This window comes from Pygocentrus nattereri, chromosome 2, assembly GCF_015220715.1.
Source record: "Pygocentrus nattereri isolate fPygNat1 chromosome 2, fPygNat1.pri, whole genome shotgun sequence".
Lineage (NCBI taxonomy): Eukaryota > Metazoa > Chordata > Actinopteri > Characiformes > Serrasalmidae > Pygocentrus > Pygocentrus nattereri.
In genome coordinates, this window is record NC_051212.1 from 21630596 (window position 1) to 21649660 (window position 19065).

Genomic DNA, 19065 nt, shown 5'->3' on the forward strand with positions numbered 1-19065 from the left:
TTCTGTAACCTAAGAACAGCTAGTTTGCATCGTACTCCATGTAGTTCCTGAATAATAAGCTTTAGAATGTAGTAAATTAATGTTAATGAGCCAAACTGGCATTTTGGATTCTTAATATAAAAAAATAGCTGCCTTTTTAAATAACATGAATCAAATAATGAGCTGCATCAAAAGTAAATGCTAACTGGCTGTTCAGCGCAATGAGTCATGTGTAATCATGCATTGACATTTTGGTATAGGTGCACAGTATTCAAATACAGCACAAGTACACTGGACCTGCCTCCCATTATTTAAAAACTGCAACACAGATCGGTCAAAATACCAGAACAGATTTCTGATCACTGGATTCAGGCTGATAATAACCGCATCCCTTATTTATACTGTTAAAACTTTTTGCTGCCACTCTTTTGCAGAGTGGTTTTAACCCCAAGTTTATTTCCATTGCTCTTTTAACTGTTACTCTTCTAAAGGCTCTCAGATTGCTATGAAAGGATGAAACACGTCTCTAATGCCACAATCAGGATGACTTGCTGTGTAGAGAGAGAGAGACAATGGGGGACAGAGAGGATTGAGGGATTGAGGGAGGAAGAAATGATTGTCATGAAATTGAAGAGAGGGAGCGCACACACAGCTGTACAGAGATCTTTAGATAACCATGGTAACAGAATACTAAAAGGAGGCCCGCTTTATAACACAAACACACATGTATGTTTATATGTATACACATATATCCTGGGGGAGGGGTGGGCACACACACATTTACATTTTACATTTCCAGTATTTAGCAGACGCTCTTCTCCAGAGCGACTTACAAGAAGTGCTTTGTCTATCTAGAGAAAGTATCTTTGCGTGTTACCAATAGGTTAGAGAAAGACCGTCCTGAACTCAGATACTGCTAGAAACAAAAAGTCACTGTTGATACAGAGAGAAAAACACAGAACAGTGCAATACACACACACACACAAATAGGGCTTATAATAAGGAAGTGTTGAGTGTCTCTGAAAGAGGAGGGTGATTTAGAGGAGAGCAGCAAGTAATTAGTTGAAAGGAAGAATGCGTCACATTGTCTCACACACACACCAACACTGTCTTGCAATTACAAGTGTACACACACAGGCTCATATACATCAAATATCTCAGAGAAACATGGATGACATGGTTATTCTTTGCTGTTTTGCACTGCCGTTGAATGGTACCTGATAGTAGATCTCAACTTCATGAGATGGAAGAAATAGTTTAGTTTTGTTGTATCTCCTGGTTCAGATGATTAAAAAAAACTGCATCTGTCTTTAAGCTCCTCCCCTCTTTTAACTAGTTTTTAAAAACACAAAGACTAAATCAAAACTAATGGGAACTGCAAAACTAAATGGTATTACAGGGAAAAAATCTTTGTAAAAATCAGTGCTTTCAGTGCATCACTTGTGGTCTATAAGATCTCAAACACCCAGGAGACGATGTAGTAATTCACTAATATTGGAAGTGTTTTATATTCAGTGCGTTGTATATGGGTCTGTATAGAACCTTTTTGAAAATGATTTGAATAGCACCAAAAGAGATTCCTCCATTGTTACAAGCTTGACATCATAATAGCAGACGTTTTGGTACTATATAGTGTCATGATTGGCCCCTCCCAGTCCTGTCCATGTGTTAGTGTTTTGGTTTAGCCCATGTGTTGTTTTGGTTTTTCTAGTCTGGCCCCTCGTTTCCGCCCATCATTGTTTTCACCTGTCCCTCATTACCCTTTGTTATTTAAGCCCTGTGTTTGCCCTTAGTGTTTCCCGGTCTTTGTTTCATGTATTAGTATTTGTCTGATGTGTTGGTCTTTGTTTGAACTGTTTCCCTGTTTGTGCTACTCGTCATGTCTGCACCCGGCTCTGTTCGTGTTGGCTCAATGACCTTGGACCGTGATGACCCTGATTTTGGATTTGCCCTCAATAAAAGTCGCTTACCTCCGCACATGCGTCCGCTACCTCGCTCCACGTTACATAAAGACCGGCCACCACAGGACGCAGCAGGTAAGCGTCATACTGGTTTGTGGCTGTACCGTTGGGATGAAACTCCGGCTGTTTCCACACAGCCCGAGTTACCCGCGTCCCAATGCCTCCCTACCAGTGAGAGCAAATCCCCTGGCACTGAGGGAACACGAGCGTATCGTCGGTCACGTAAGAAGGCGAAGGACCTTCCCTTGTGTCCGGGCGACGAAAGCTCAGATAAGCGCCTTTGGTCCACCCGGCTTGAACAACGCTGCAGGGAGGAGCGACCTGCAGTGCAAGTCGAGGTGAGACGGACGGAGCACACAGAAAACCCATTCTGTGGAACTCTGGCTCGTTTGCAAGCGCCAGAAAGCGCCAGTTTGTTGCCAGTGGTTTAGACATTAATGGCTGTATATTGAGTTATTTTGAGGGAAGAATAAATTTACACTTATATAAGCTGCATACAGACGACTTTTCATTGTGTCAAAGTGTCATTTTGTCAGTGTTGTCCCATGAAAAGGTAAACTTAAATATCTGCAGAAATGTGAGGGTGTACTCACTTTTGTGATGCACTGTATATGCAACACATCCTCCATCATCCTGCAGAGCAGTTTCAGAACCCTTTAAGCAGAAATGGTCCTATACAGAAATCATGATTCTAAACAGAACTATTTCCCTTACTAAAAAACCCTTGAGGAACCCTCTTTACAGGGTTTTATAACCCTCTGTTATAAAATGCATGTATTTATCTTTTTTGGTTTATTTATTTCTTCTAACGTATGTGGTTTGAATATAAATAAAGGTAAAAATGCTGCCAGTGTAGTGGTTGGACTGGTAGTGGTTGGACTCTTGGATTAACATACGCCATAACTCATTCACCTATAACTCTCCATCCTATCACCCTCTGCAGATTTGCTGCCTGCAGCTCCACACTGCCTTGCACTGTATGCACCTTTCACCTCAATTTGTTTTTCCCCTTTCTCACTTTTTTCATTTTTTTCCCTCTTTTATCTACCTTTTCTGCCCCTTTCTCTCTGTTTTCCCTCTCTTTTCATCTCTCTGGATAAACCTGCACACTAGATGAAAGGTCAAAATTTGGGGTTATAAACCCAATCCTGTGTGCAAAGGGCTGTAGTACCGGCTGACACTGGAAAATAGGGGTGTGAAAATAATGTTCTGAAGGTGACAGAATTGATTTTGGAACATCACAATTATTATTTTATGCTTAGCACTATTATACTTGATTATGATAATATTACAGTAATTTATGTACTCATTTGGCCATAGAAAATTGTACAAAATCAATTAAATCTGTCTTCATTTATTGATTGATTTAATCATCAGAGCATTATTGGCCTTGCTCTTCTCCCATCATTGTAATACTAATCATTTCAGATGTCCTCTTGCTGACATAACAGTGGCAGTTAATGTTCTCCTCCCAGCATGTTGAACATGTGCTCCTAGCTTGATGGCATCACACGATGGAGAGAGGCCTGACTAATGGGTAGAAATTGGTCAAAGTTATGGTAAAAAATCTAAATAAAAACTCCCAAAAAAATTCAAATACTGTGCAGACAATTCATCCAGTCACAGTAGTGTATTTTCCTCAATTAATTCTTAATCGTAAGAAATTACAGGTTTCATGATGCACTGAATAATTTCCTAAAGAATCATAATCAATTTGTATCATTAGGTCAGAGATTTGCACACCTGCCCTCTGATCGGTCTCAGTTTAGGAGCAGAGCGTGGCTGTTAGCAGCCCTGGACCGCTGGCAGTGGGAGCAGTAATAATAGCTCTGTAATACTGCTACTCAGAGTGGGTGATGTGTCAGCTTACTCGCTGTAGTAGTGGTTGTAGCCATAGCAACATGAAGAGACGAAGAATTCTCACCCTCCCACTATTTTCTGTTCTTCACTCTTCACTCTCACCCTATAAACATTTACTCTTTCCCTTTTTACCTCTTTCGTTTCCATTCTGTTTATTCTCTCTCTCTCTCTCTCTCTCTCTCTCTCTCTCTCTCTCTCTCTCTCGCCATGAGTATGAATATACACTATTACAAGGAAAATTGCATTTAGTTGTAAAAGAGTAACTACAAAATTCTCCATCTGTGTGTATCCGCAGGTAAGAAGCGTCTGTCTGGTATTTTGCGTGTCAGTCTTGAGGAGGCCAGCCATTTCCAGGACAGTTTTCTCCAAACCTACAAAGAAGTGCAGAACTTCATCCAGCACACTGTGCAGCACTGCCACAAATACGGTTTGATGTCTGAAGTTTACTTGTTTAGTTTTTCACTAGAGATACGAGACCAATGTAGCTAACTAGTGAGGGAAGCTGATATCCCATCAGTTAGTATCATGTACATTGCATCAATCATCACTTGCCTCAAACTGGAACAAGTTCTCAAATCATTGTAAGTCAGAAATCATAACTAATTTTCTCTCTGTACTGTTACGTATTTCAGACTGAAGAGTGGCAATAGAGAGGGTCTCTGATCCAGCTGAGTGCTTTCTGTCTATGATAGTTGGGGATGGTGGGAGGGGGTGGAGTAGGTAAAACATGAAATTATTAACATTACTGTACCCGCCCACTGGTGCACAGTGACATGATCAAAAAATCAGCAGATATTTAAGACACTTTGATCAAAGGTTACAGGAAAGCAAGAATTTTCTCTTTTAAATGATATGAACTAACAAGCTAGCATAGTCTCATTTGATTTCAGATTGCCTTTAAGTAAAAAAAAAAGTGTTGACAAAATTATGTTGCAGATAAAAAAAAATGTAGTAGCAGCCATCTTAAAGCCCAAATTCCACACTTTTGTCTTTTTTCTTTTTTTTACTTTTACATAAGAGCGAAAACACCAGGTTGCACTCAAGTCATGTCAGCCAAGTCCGGATTCATGTCCATTCAAATCATGTTCATCTCAATTTAAGTTCAGAGGCCTAAACAAGTCAGTATGCATTCTGCATAAAAATGTATTGCATTTCATTCTCTTCGACCACAATCATGGAAACTGTTATTTATAAGCCTTGCGTTGGACTGGCGATCTGTCCAGGGTGTATCCTGCCTTCCGCCTGATGGCTGCTGGGATAGGCTCCAGCACCCCCCGCGACCCTGAGGGAGAAGCGGCTTAGAAGATGTGTTATTTATAACCTATTAAATGATATATTTATCATTTATTTCCTATCCTTCCAAAAAAATGATGTAATTGTATGCACAAATAGTAGCACAACTACACATGAGAAAAACTTGTTGATGTTCACAGTTTTTGGATGATATTTAGGAGCGCTGGGATATCTGGGATTTTTGAGCTCCACTCTAACCACAAAAGTTTCCAAAGACTCTCTGCCTGCAGAATTTCTCTGGTTTTCAGATGATGAGGATAGTTGTAACTGACTAACATAACTTGTTAGCATTACCCCCATCCAGCTGCCAACCAGTGCTGGCAAGCAAAACAAACCACGGATCAGTTCTCTGGATTTTAACACACTCTAAGAAATCACTGTGTTGAAAATACTGGGTGTTGCCATGTGACACCTACTAATAAATTTAAATTTAATTTAGACAGAAATTAAAACAGCTGTGCTGAACAGTTTACCGAAAGATGAAAAAAATGTTTTTCGCCAAAGCCTTTCAGATTATTCACATAGACTGCTCAGTTTCCACCATGAGGAAGTCGATGAGTTAGCTTGGTTTATCACATCAAGAGAAATCAGTAAGCGGAGGCTTTTTGATGCTCTTTTGAATTGTGCTTATTTTCAGCTTGTGGAAACAAACTTCAGTTTTCACACGTCACACTTATTATCTGAAATAAAATACAGCATAACCATTGTAATAAACATCTGACAACATTGCAGTCAGTTTACATGAAAATTGACTGACTGTGCATCCCATTAACAGCTGACACCTCTCCACATTTCTTCCCCTTTGCACACTGAGTGTTTTGGAGTCAGAAGGTCAAAGTTAAAGTCTGGGTCAGTGGTGTTCAAGTCAGTGATGTGTCGCAAGTCTTACAGTGTCAGAAACCATATAAGAAAGTCTATCTGAGATCAACTGTGTTGAGCTGTAAAATGCAAGTGCATTATGATTAGTTCTGCCTAAAAGAAGCAAACTTTGGACATCATATATAATCTTGGCTGTTGAAAGGGAAAAGTAGAGTAAGCTACAGATCAGTAGACACGGTAGGTTGCGGGTGTGTGTTTGTCTCTGTACAGAGAGAAACACTAATGTGCTCAGCTTGCAGGATTAAGACAAACTGCCGATCTTCAATACCTCCGGGAGCTTCCCAAAGAGGACGCTCAATATATTCACCAAAATGCCAGCACAGCTAAGCGTGCAGTGTAGTACTGCAGACCAGACTGAAAAACACCACACATGGCCTGCCCTTTACAGTGTGTGACTGATCCAGACACTTTTGGTTTGAAATAGCATTATTTAGGAAGCTGTTTAAATCTTGCTGTTTCAATTTTTAAATTATAAAAATCATGATTAAATAACAAATAGAAAGTATTAAATAGAAACATGAGCTAGGTTTTAATGTATGTATTTCTATGCATGTTTTGGCATATTGCGTAAAAAACAGTTGATTGAAACTGTGCATAATAATACATTGAGAATAAAACACATCAAATAAAATTGATAAACTGTGCATAAAAGATTGTATGCTTGCTAAAAGCGCATACATTTTTACAGGAAAAACAAAATGCAATAAATTATGACAGAAGTGGAAGAATAATGTACATATAAATAGAATTAAGTCATATGACACGTTTCTGTTTTATCCCAGATGTAGCAGCGATACATAGAAGTAAGCAGTGAATTAGCACAATTTTTTCTTTTTCAGTTATTCATATGAATTTAATTAGACAGCTGGATGGAAGCCTGGCTATTGTCATTTTCTGCGAAACTTAAGGAAAAACAAACAAAATCCTACCTTGGGAATAAAGCCAAAGCCCACAAGTTTTATCCTTTTGTTGTGATGTTAGCACTCAAACTTCCTCAGGTGTTCAAACAGTCTTTGGGCCAAAAGAGTTTTAAAGAATTTTATCCAATAGCTTGGAAAAGTGTCAAAATGTCATTGAGGCAAAACCTGCTCTCCATACACAAAAAGACTCTTTAATCAACTCAAAGTTGAGTGTTGAAGCAAAATAAGCCTAAAGTAAATGTTTCATGTCAGTAAAGCTTTGCATTTTTTCTTATGTAGTTTAAAAGTGATCGTAAAAACCACATAACTTGGAAAATTATAAAAGAACGTGAGGTGTCCTTAAACTGACATGGGCATTTTACATATTAAGTCGTGTTAGTCAGCCTTATTTATGAATCATTTAGCAACTCTGACCTCAGGAACAAAATTCAGACTTTCCTGTTGGAAATCAGCATTGTGCTGAGTTGGGAGACTCACACAATCAATACTACAGCTATTGACTGGCATTGTGTCACCTGCAGCAACTACTCACCCCTGCTGGCCTGTGATGTGTTTTAGTGGGCTCCACCCCAGGCTCCTGAGGGAAGGGAAGAAATAAAGACCTGCTATGAGCTAAGCTTTCCTGGGACAGATCTTTAACGCCAGCAGTAATGCCTCATTCGGCTTGTCGCCTCAGTGATTAGAGGTGCTGGGATTTATTGGGCCGTGGTGTCTGGGTGTTTGCAGCTGCTGGAGCTTCAGAAATGGAGCTGAAATCTTCCGCATAAATCAGCTCCTGCCAGGTCCAAAGAGCTCAACCTCTAAGAAGCCCACGTTGCTTCAGGCAGCTAGATAGATCTGAAGGAGTATTGCTAGTAAGCATTTTAGCTATTTCTGATAGTCAAATTCACATTGTTAGACACAGTATTTCAACATGCCAAAAGGAAAATATTTTGTATTGTTACAAATTAAAAAACCGAGGGTTTATCATTCTGTTATTATGCATAGCTAGCATGAGTGGTGATCCATACCTGCCTGTTTGGTTGATTTAAGGATTCAACTTTGTGTTTTAGACTATGATTCAACATATTGCCAGTTTGACCAACCAAGAATTAACAATTTATACTATGCAAATTTTTCATCTTTTTGTTTTCAACACTTCACTGCAGCCATTTCACTAAACATGAGTCACAGCTTTTTATGTATTCCTCATTCTCTTCAATTCTCCATCATTTAAAACTTACAAGGTAACAAATGTATTTTTTGTTATGAGCTGTATATGTGCATTATCATCATGTAATGTGGAGCAAGGAGGCAGACGCATATGCTGAGAAGCGACTTTTATCGACAGGAAGTCCAGGGTTGTGGTCATGACAGTCCAGGTTCAAAAAGCCAACACGGAGAGATTGGGGTTCAGACATGACAAAAATGAAAACAAAACTCCAAACAGGCCAGAAAACTTTTCAAACAATACATACACTTCAAACACAAACCTTACATCAAACATGAATCATATCAAACAAACAAAGACCAACAAGAAACTCAGAAAAACACAGGGCTTAAATACAAACAGGGATTACGAGGGATAACCGGACGCAGGTGGAAAACACAGGTGGGAACAGTCAGGGGCGGAGTCACAAAACAAGGGGGCCGGACAGGGAAGCAATCAAAACAAAAGTACATGACAGGTTAAAAGTTAAACAAAAGCACATGAGGAGACTGGGAGGGGCCAATCGTGACAGGCCCCCCCCACCCCACCCCAACCCCCCCATCCCAAGGCACTGAAGCAAAAAAAAAACGGACACCAAGGACCCAAAAACGGACAGAACACGAGGAACAGAAGACAGAACAGGCACAGGACACGGAACAGGACCAGAAGGCACAGCAACAGAAACGGGAGTAAAGACCAAAGGGACAGAAGCAGAACGGGCGCAGAAGCAGGAACCAAAGCAAAAATGGGAACAGGAGCAGTAACACGAACCGGAATGGAAGCAGGAACTGGCACAGAAGCAGGAACATGAGAACGCGGAACAGAAGACAAGGGTGCAGACACAGAAACAGGAGACACAGCAACAGAAGAAACAGCAACAGAACGAGGACAAAAAAGAGGCTGGGAGGGAGGACGAGGAGGCACAACACAAAATGACACAGAATGAGGGACGAACGGAGGCACAACAGGACGAGGGAAACAAGAATGCAACATAGACCACGCAAACAAGAGGGGAACAGGAACCAAGACGGACACAGACAGAAACGGAAGGAGAGACAGTAACAGGAACCACCACTGGAACAGGAACGGGCACAGTCAAAACAGATGGGAACAAGACAACACCAGGAAGAGAGGAAGGCAAAGACAAAGGGACAGAAAAAACAGGGGACACAGAAGCAGACACAGGAGGAACAGGAGGCCCATGGGAAGTAAGAGACACAGGAGGAACGAGAGGCCCACGGGGAACAGCACACACAGGCGAGGACGGGAGGCGAGCCTGCAACGACGTCCACGGAGACAGGTGAGCCTGCAACGACGTCCACGGAGGCAGTCGAGCCTGCAACGACGGGAAGTAACAGACACAGGAGGAACGGGAACCCTTCCCGTGGGCAGGCTGTGGCCACAGGATCAAGCTTGCCGCGGGGTACGGCCATGGGATCAGGAATGCTGCGGGTAGCGTCTACGGGCTCTGGAATGCCGCGGGGTATTGCCACGGGATCTGGAATGCCGCAGGGTGCAGCCACGGGATCAGGAACTTGGGCAGCAGACTGCTGCTCCAACCTGGAGGAACACACAGACACAGGACCCTCTCGGCCACTCCCAAGGTTCACTCGAGCTATTGGAAGCTCGCAGTGGTGCTTGAGAACGCGCTGAATACCATAGTAAGGGTTATCTGTATGCTCCTTCTATCTGACCACGTCTTGCACTGCAGGTCGCTCCTCTCTGCAGAGTTGCTCAAGAGGGGCAGACCCAAGGCACTTTCCTGAGCTCATGTCGTGTAAATCGAAGACGGGATGGTCCTTCGCCTTGGTATGGGATCAACGAGATGCTCTTGTCCCCTCTGCGCCAGAGGATTTGCTTTCACTGGTGTTGGGACGCGGGTAACTCGGGCTGCATAAAAATAGCCAGAGTTTCGTCCCAACGGAACAGCCACATCCCAGTATGTCGCTTACTCGCTGTGTCCATTGGTGGCTTTATGTAACACGGAGCAGGGAGGCGGATGCATATGCTGAGATAAGTGACTTTTACTGAAGTCCAGGGTCGTGGTCATGATAGTCCAGGTTCAAAAAGCCAACATGGAGAGATTGGGGTTCAGACATGACACAAATGAAAACAAAACTCCAAACAGGCCAGAAAACTTTTCAAACAATACATACACTTCAAACACAAACCTTACATCAAACATGAATCATATCACAAAGACCAACAAGAAACTCCGGAAAACACAGGGCTTAAATACAAACAGGGATAACGGACGTGGGTAGAAAACACAGGTGGGAACAATCAGGGGCAGAGTCACAAAGCAAGGTGGCTGGACTGGGAAGAAATCAAAACAAAAGCACATGACAGGTTAAAAGGTAAACAAAAGCACATGAGGAGACTGGGAGGGGCAAATTGTGACGCATCAAAACATTTTGTGCTATTTTACGTACAGTAATGACTAATACAGTGGCCATTTAAATCTTGTAAACCGGACTAATATAAAAATATATGTTAGATGTTTTATTCAATATTTCAAGAATTTTAAGTTATTTGCTGTAAATAACATACTGAAATAATCTATTTACAATATTTTTTTGTCAAGTTATGTACCTCAAGATTTGATAATCACTTTTAAAATATGATGATTCCTGGATGTTAAATTTATTAGAACTTTATTGTTAATGTTACACAGTTTCATACTATCTCTGTTTTAGAATCTTCTACAGCTCTGTTCATCAGTTTGGAGGCGTTTATAATTGTAAATATAATTTTTTAAAAGCTTACTAGCTTCCCCCTCAATTTGAAAAACCTCTGAAGTTGCCCAGGAGTACCATAAATGAATCATTTTATGTATTTATTTGAAGCCAGGTTTGTTTCATATTGTTTAAAACGTGGATTCCAAAAATTTGACCACTGATTCCAAACTTTTGTAGCTTATTATTCAAATATCTGATCATTACTATAAATACTACAAGTTTGGATATCCATGTATTGAAATAACTGAGCTGAAAGAAAAGGAAGCATAATTGTTCCCCAATTATTGCTTCATTATTACATTATTATGCATGCAGAGTCAGTGGGTAATAACAATTACATTACAGTTATGAAGATGGCTTGAACCACATTAGAGATTTAATCCAATTAATCCAGTGCTCTAAGCTGTATGCCAGCACTTGCATAATGAAAATATATCAAGCATTTGCATAAAGTTATAGATGTGCCTAATACAGTTCAAATTCAGAGTCTCCTACCTTCCTGAAGTTGATTATGCTGTTTCCAAGCATCAGTAGCTCATTTACAGCAAGTTTATCAGTCTTCTTCAAGGCTTGTTTCCATATAGCGAAAACAGTCATGTACTCTCACAGCCCCCCTTCTGTTTCATCTAACTCATAAATACTCCTCGCACACAAACACGCACTTTGATATTGAAATGAAGGCACCACAGTAGTTAAGCAATGTTGTGTAGAGCTGCTGAGAAATCCCCTAATAGTCAGTCGGAAAGCTGCAAGGCCTTTGGCTGAACTGCTCACTCACTCATAGGGGAGGAAGTGTACCTGTATAAAAGTGAGTTCTGGTGTAACGTCCCATGATGTGAATTTTACCATATTGTGATAAGACCAAAAATGCTAAACCACAGATACCCCCAACTCCTAGATGTATTCAACTCGAACCACTTAAATAATTCTCATCAACTCAACTCAAGGCACAACATACCAGTTAAACATTTACAAACATTTGGACAGGGTTGGAACACATTACAGTTTATGTGGAACAGTTTTCCTTTTCACACTTCTGTTACACTTAGATGGATAAATGTATATACCGTCACAGTGCAGAGACCTACATTGGAATAATGTTAATAAGATGTACTGGATATGCCAAAATATCCTAAATTCCAACATTTTGCCCCTTTAAACTTTAACTTAAAACAAGGTTTAAAACAAATCTGAATTAAATATCTGTAGCAAGAAAGTAGAAACTCCAGATGTCTCTGTACAGGTGCCATAACACCAGCATTAGTTTGATACTAACATAATACTGAGAACATGCTAATAGAAATTAACATAATTGCAGTGGAGGAAATCTGATAAATACAGACAATTTATGAAGATATTTGACAAATGAAAAAAAGATATCTGAATGTCCGTTACAAGTCACACGCTCCAAATGTCATTGTACAGCTGCTGTAACACCCCCATTAGATCAGCGCTAATATAACACTGCAAATCCCATAAGGGCACTTATAGAAATTAGCATTAATACAGTGAAAGTTTAACTGTGATATTTTTAAAATTATATTAGGGATAGGATATTCTTCCCCGTAACTGTTAGCAAATAAACTAGGACACTGTGATACACCTTTCAGCAAAATATATTCCATCCTGTATGTTGCTAAATAATTGATTACAAAAATGCATAGTTCATAAAATAAATGCATAGGTCAACTGAAGTATGCATCAAAACAGCCTAAAAATGTACTTTATGGCTGCTGTGAAATTAAGGCTGTAATGCGTCATACAACCCCAATTCCAGTGAAGTTGGGACTTTGTGTAAAACATAAATAAAAACAGAATACGATGATTTGCAAATCCTTTTCAATCTATATTCAATTTAATACAAAAACAAGATATTTAACAGATAAACTTTATTGTTTTTTGCAAATATTCATTCTGAATATGATTTTGATGTCTGCAACATGTTCCAAAGAAGTTGGGACAGGGGCATGTTTACCACTGTGTTACATCACCTTTCCTTTTAACAACACTCAATAAGCGTTTGGGAACCGAGGACACTCATTGTTGAAGCTTTGTAGGTGGAATTCTTTTCCATTCTTGCTTGATGTACAACTTCAGTAGCTCAACTGTCCGGGGTCTCCGTTGTCATATTTTGAGCTTCATAATGCGCCACACATTTTCAATGGGAGACAGGTCTGGACTGCAGGCAGGCCAGTCTAGTACCCGCACTCTTTTACTACAAAGCCACACTATTTTAACACGTGCAGAATGTGGCTTGGCATTGTCTTGCTGAAATAAGCAGGGACGTCCCTGAAAAAGACGTTGCTTGGATGGCAGCATATGTTGCTCCAAAACCTGTATGTACCTTTCAGCATTAATGTTGCCTTCGCAGATGTGCAAGTTACCCATGCCATGCGCACTAACACACCCCCACACCATTAGAGATCTGGACAGTCCTTTTCCTCTTCGGCCCGGAGGACACGACGTCCATGATTTCCAAAAACAATTTGAAATGTGGACTCGTCAGACCACAGGACAATTTTCCACTTTGTGTCAGTCCATCTCAGATGAGCTCGGGCCCAGAGAAGCTGGCGGCGTTCCTGGGTGTTGTTGTTATATGGCTTTCACTTTGCATGTCAGAGTTTTAACTTGCACTTGTAGATGGAGCGACGAACTGTGTTCACTGACAGTGGTTTTCTGAAGTGTTCCTGAGCCCATGTGGGAATATCCATTACAGAATGATGCCGGTTTTTAATGCAGTGCCGCCTGAGGGATCGAAGGTCACGGGCATTCAATGTTGGTTTTCTGCCTTGCTGCTTACTTGCAGAGATTTCTCCAGATTCTCTGAATCTTTTGATGATATTATGGACTGTAGATGATGAATTCCCTAAATTCCTTGCAGTTGCACGTTGAGAAGTGTTGTTCTTAAACTGTTGGACTACTTGCTCACGCAGTTGTTCACAAAGTGATGAACCTCGCCTCATCCTAGCTTGTGAACGACTGAGCCTTTCAGGGATGCTCCCTTTATACCCAATCATTACACGCAGCTGTTTCCAGCTGTTAACCTGTGGAATATTCCAAACAGGTGTTTTTTTTAACATTCCTCAACTTTCCCACTTTTTTGTTGGCCCTGTCCCAATTTCTTTGGAACTTGTTGCAGGCATCAAATTCAAAATGAGTGAATATTTGCAAAAAACAATAAAGTTTATCCGTTTGAACATTAAATATCTTGTCTTTATAGTGTATTCAATTGAATATAGGTTGAAAAGAATTTGCAAATCATCGTATTCTGTTTAAATTTGTTTTACACAACGTCCCAACTTCATTGGAATTGGGGTTGTAAATTAATGCTACCAGATACAGTGTTTAACTAATGCACATGTATCATCACAGTAGAACATTTTTGGAGCTTTCACACACAAATGTTAATGTTTTATGAATACTAAAACTTCTTGTATACCTATCAGTGTTACTCATTTGTCTGTTTTTGCAGTATCTCACAACTACACACACACTGCACGTTGTCCAGGCACATTACTCAAAGTGACGTCACGTGTGTGTTAGTATATTAGTGTTTGTGGCATTTAGCTGCTGGCGTCTCCGTGCTTCTGGGAACTAGATTTGTCCATGTGTGGGGCTCTAGCTGACATTGGGCTTTTGGAACAGGGCTTTAGCGCTAAAGCCAGCCCTTTTGTCCAGCCTGACCCAGGAATGCAATGCTAAGGGCGATTCAGAGGGCCGACGTGTGGGTAAGGGTGTGCCTGGGTTTGGGTGAGAGAGACTGTGAGAGAAAGATTATGTAAGAGTGAGTGAGACTGAGTACATGTGTGTTATGTCTGCTTCTAGGTTATGTAAAGTCCATAATGGGTCGGCGCCGTTTCCTCCCTCATGTTCACTCAACTGACTGGGGAGTCCGGAACCAGGCGGAGAGACAGGCTGTCAACTTTGTAGTGCAAGGTAGTGTATGATTGTGTAGGTGTGTGTGTGTCAGTGTCAGGGTAAACCAGGGTTAGAGGCCAAATATGTCCCAGTATTCAACATTTTTGCCACTTAAGCAAAGGCCCTCAAGTATATAATGTGGAATTTTTTTCATTTTTAACAGTTCCATAAGGATAATAAATCAATATGAATAAACATTTAAATGTAATAAATCAATATGAATTAGTTTATAAATGTAATGAAACTCATATATTCATTTATATTCATGCGGTAAGTCAATATGATCAATATCATCAAGACAGTTAATTTATGCGAAAGAATATCATACGTAGAATGCCCCAGAATTTATCGGTCAGAAAAATTGCCCCTACAAAAGTTTAAACAGCCATTCAGGCCTGTATTTTTCTCATGGGATACGCCACACATGCACTCTCCCGCTTGTGGAGAAATGGATTACTTATCTGATCACTGTTTTTCCACATTCCATTTGCATTTTCAATTAGGGGTTTATACACTTCAACCATACTATAATGTCCCTCTCTGCGTAATTGGACAGACTGAAGACTGAAGAACAGTTGCTCTTCTTTGTTTCCTTGCATGTCACACTAATGCACAAGCATCTCGCTTACTGAGTATGCCCCAGTAATGAACGCTCTTTCAAAGTTAATTCCTTAATCGTATCACACTCATCATGTTTTTGCACCTTTATACCGAAGTGTCCTTTACCGTGTCACCTGTCTATCTAGTGTTATATAAAATAAATATATTTAATATTAGTCAGTGGGGAACCCTTGGGACTTTCTGGACTTTTTCTGAAGTCTTAGTGATTTACATGAAAATGTCAAATTTTTTTAGTTCATTTTTGCATAATATAATCATTATGCTTATTGTATTTAAACGTGTTTGCAAATATGTATTATGAACATACTCTTTTGCGTTGTTATGTTTTGGTTGGAAAGAAGAGTTAAATTTTTACAACACAGAACAGAAAAATTTCCACTCTGGGTTTTACTTTCTCAGTGGTATCTAGGTAGATAAAGCCCAGAGGGCTCTGTCGTTGTTTAGGACTTCAGGAGCTAAACTAAAGGCCTAATACACTATATGGACAAATGTATTGGGACACACCTCTTAATAACTGAGTACAGGTGTTTTATTCAGTCCCATTGTCACAGGTGTATAAAATCAAGCACCTAGCCATGCAGCCTTTACAAACATTTGTCTAAAGAGCTCACTTGATTCAAACAGGGCGCTGTAATACATGCCACCATTGCAACAAATTAGTTCGTGAAATTTCTTCCCTTCTAAATATTCAATGATCAGCTGTAAGTGGTATTATTGAAAGGTGAAAGTGTTTAGGAACTGCAGTGACTCAGCCACGAAGTGTCAGACCACTTAAAGTTACAGAGCGGGTGGCAGAGTGCTGAGGTGCATAGTGTTTAAAAGTCAACACTCTGCTGACTCACTAACTGCAGAGTTCCAAACCTTCCCTGGCATCATTAGCACAAAAACTGTGCGCCAGGAGCTTAATGGCATAGGTTTTCATGACCAAGCAGTTACATGTAAGCTTTATATCACCAAGCACAATTCCAAGTGTCAGATATTGTAAAGCATGCTGCCACTGGACTCTGGAACAATGGAAACATTCTGTGGGGTGACAAATCACGCTTCTCTATCTGGCAGTCTGATGGACGAGTCTGGGTTTGGCGAATGCCAGGCAAAACATCGCCTGCCTGACTGCATTGTGACAACTGTAAAGTTCAGTGGAGAAGGAATAATGCTATGAGTGTGTTTCTCCAGGGGTTGGCTGAGGCCCCTTAGTTCCAGTAAAGGAAAATCTTAATGCTTTTTCATACTAAGACTTTTTCGACAATTGTGTGCTTCTAACTTTGTGGGAACAGTTTGAGGAAGGCCCTTTTCTGTTCCAGCATGACTGTGCCCCAGTGCAAAAAGCAAGGTCTGTTAAGGCATGACTGAGTGAGTTTGGTGTGGAAGAGATTGACTGGCCTGCACAGAGCCCTGACCTCAACCCCATCCAACACCTTTGGGTTGAACTAGATGCAAGCCAGGCCCTCTCGTCCAGCATCAGAGTCTGACCCCACAAATGCTCTTCTGGATGAATGAAAGTTCTCAAAATCTAATAGAAAGCCTTCCAAGAAGAATGGAAGCTGTTATAGCTGCAGAGGTAGACCAGCTCCATATTAATGACTATGGGTTTAGAATGGGATGTCATAAAAGCTCCTGTAGGTGTCGACAGTGGAAATAACCAATCATGTTTTGATTGAGAATGGGGGAAAAAATCATCTCACTAGGCCTTTTGGAAATCATAGATACATCACTGACAGCTAGTACAAGTGGTAGCCTCACCAGTGCATTTCAGTCAGAAAAAAGCAGTGACAGCTCTTTAACAGGACTCCCTAATAAAAGAGTCACTGTAAACCTGCTACAAGGTAAAATGTACCTTAATTTCTGTTACAAACTTCACATAAAATATAGACTGTCTTTTACAAGTGTCAGTCTAGAATGAACAACACATTTTCATGTGAATTGCAATTAGCTTAATACCAACATACTACTAGAATCCCATACGGGTGCTAGCGGAAAGTAGCATTATCATAGAGCTGCTTTTTTCTCAGTTTTTGTTTTGACATTTATGCCCAAACTGGAAGGCCTAGTTCACACAGTGGCAGTTTGGCACTGTTGGTAGTAGTATTAGTAGTAATAAAGTAAAAATAAAATAAAATACATCCCTGCAAGTTTCGACTATAAGTTCTTTAACAGGACCATATGGCTGTTGTGACCACTCAGGTTCTGCTGCAGACCTCTGTAAGATGGCCATGATACAGATCTGCTCACATGTGTCTTCTTCCACCACTTTCACTGCCAGGTATGTCCTCCCTCTAACCTCTTCATCCATCCCATCCATCAGTCAGTCCACTCACTTTCATGGTTTTCCTTCTGCACATCTTCCTATCTATCCATCTGCTTTTCCATTCATACATGCTAGTCCCATTTATCTATTTATTCATCATGCTATCAATCTGCACTTATATCTTATATTTAGCTCACAGTGACTCCCTCAACTCAGTGTAGGAGCATAAAATGACTACCTGCCTTTTACATCCCACTCTACATTTTATCTATCTCTCCATCCTCTCTTCTGTTGTTAGAGCATCCATCCACTTCTCTGCTCCCGCTGCCCATCTCTCCACTTTCTCTTTCACCTCTCACTGTGAACTACTCAATTAAGAGCAGTGTAGCCTGCAAGATCAAATTCATTTATCTCTCTTAGTGTCATTTCTTCCATCCCTCCCTGAGCACCCTCAGACACTGTGTCTGCACTAGATGGGTTTGAAACTTTGCCCATGACCCATAGAGCTGCTCCCAAAGCCAGGCACACGGAGTGCAGTGAAAGACCCTCTTGTCTCATCGTGTTTGTAATGGCAGTGTAGGTGGTACAGTGGTCACAGTCCAGTTACTGGAAATCCGTCTTGGGTTGACAACAATGGTCTAATTCAGTTTTATTGTCTTAAATCTTTATTTCCTTCTATTTTACTTCAACTGAGATGTCAGTCATTGTAAAAGTGAACAAAGTAGCATTTTCCATTTTAACCTGCTTTAAGTACCTAACTGGGCATTGATGGGATTGTGGAATCACTGTTTCAACTATTTAATTACTATTAAAAACTATTATATGCTAATGTTTTAAATACTTCATTAAGATACTTCAGTGCTTGATTAGGAGTCAAGTCTTTAAATGGCCATGCTGACATATTTTGCCTTTTATGTTTTATTTTCTTTTTTTGTTCTTAATTTAAGGTACATTTAATCATTTTAAGTGGGCACAAAGCAGCAGTGTTAATTGAAACCTTTCTGGGATTTCTAATGGGGCATATTGACAGGATTGTGAGTAATTATTGCAACTGTTAACCACAAAACAATCCACTCATCTCATAAATGGAACATTTAACATTCCAGCAAGGACTACATGCTTCAGCAGTCAGGCAAGCATATTTTGCAGTATTCCTGTGCTTCTGCTATACTCTGTTATTGCATCAAGAAGTTAATGCCATAAAAAGTAATGAAATAGGAGTTTATGCCAGGTAGATCAGCTCATTGATTGTTCTTTATGGAGCCTATGTGAGGAATGCAATGGAGCAATTCAAACTGAATTGAACTGAACTGAGCGGTTCACTTTTACTGTGTGATTGTATGTGGTCAGGCTGGTGGCTCAGATCCATGATGAGCTGTTGTTTGAGGTGGAGGACTCGCAGGTTGAGGACTTTGCAGGTGAGCATTTCTTCTTGATCATTCAGACTGGGCCATCGGAA

The 19065-nt window shown here is 40.4% G+C and overlaps 1 protein-coding gene across 1 annotated transcript in view; it reads left to right on the forward strand.

The window, feature by feature from the left end:
- Positions 1 to 19065, forward strand: part of poln (polymerase (DNA directed) nu) — an 85555-nt gene that overhangs the window by 63834 nt on the left and 2656 nt on the right. Inside the window, exons 21-24 of the mRNA XM_037543725.1 lie at positions 4096 to 4227; positions 14645 to 14755; positions 17543 to 17621; positions 18957 to 19024. Coding sequence (XP_037399622.1) covers positions 4096 to 4227; positions 14645 to 14755; positions 17543 to 17621; positions 18957 to 19024 — 390 coding nt within the window. The remainder of the gene's footprint in view (positions 1 to 4095; positions 4228 to 14644; positions 14756 to 17542; positions 17622 to 18956; positions 19025 to 19065) is intronic.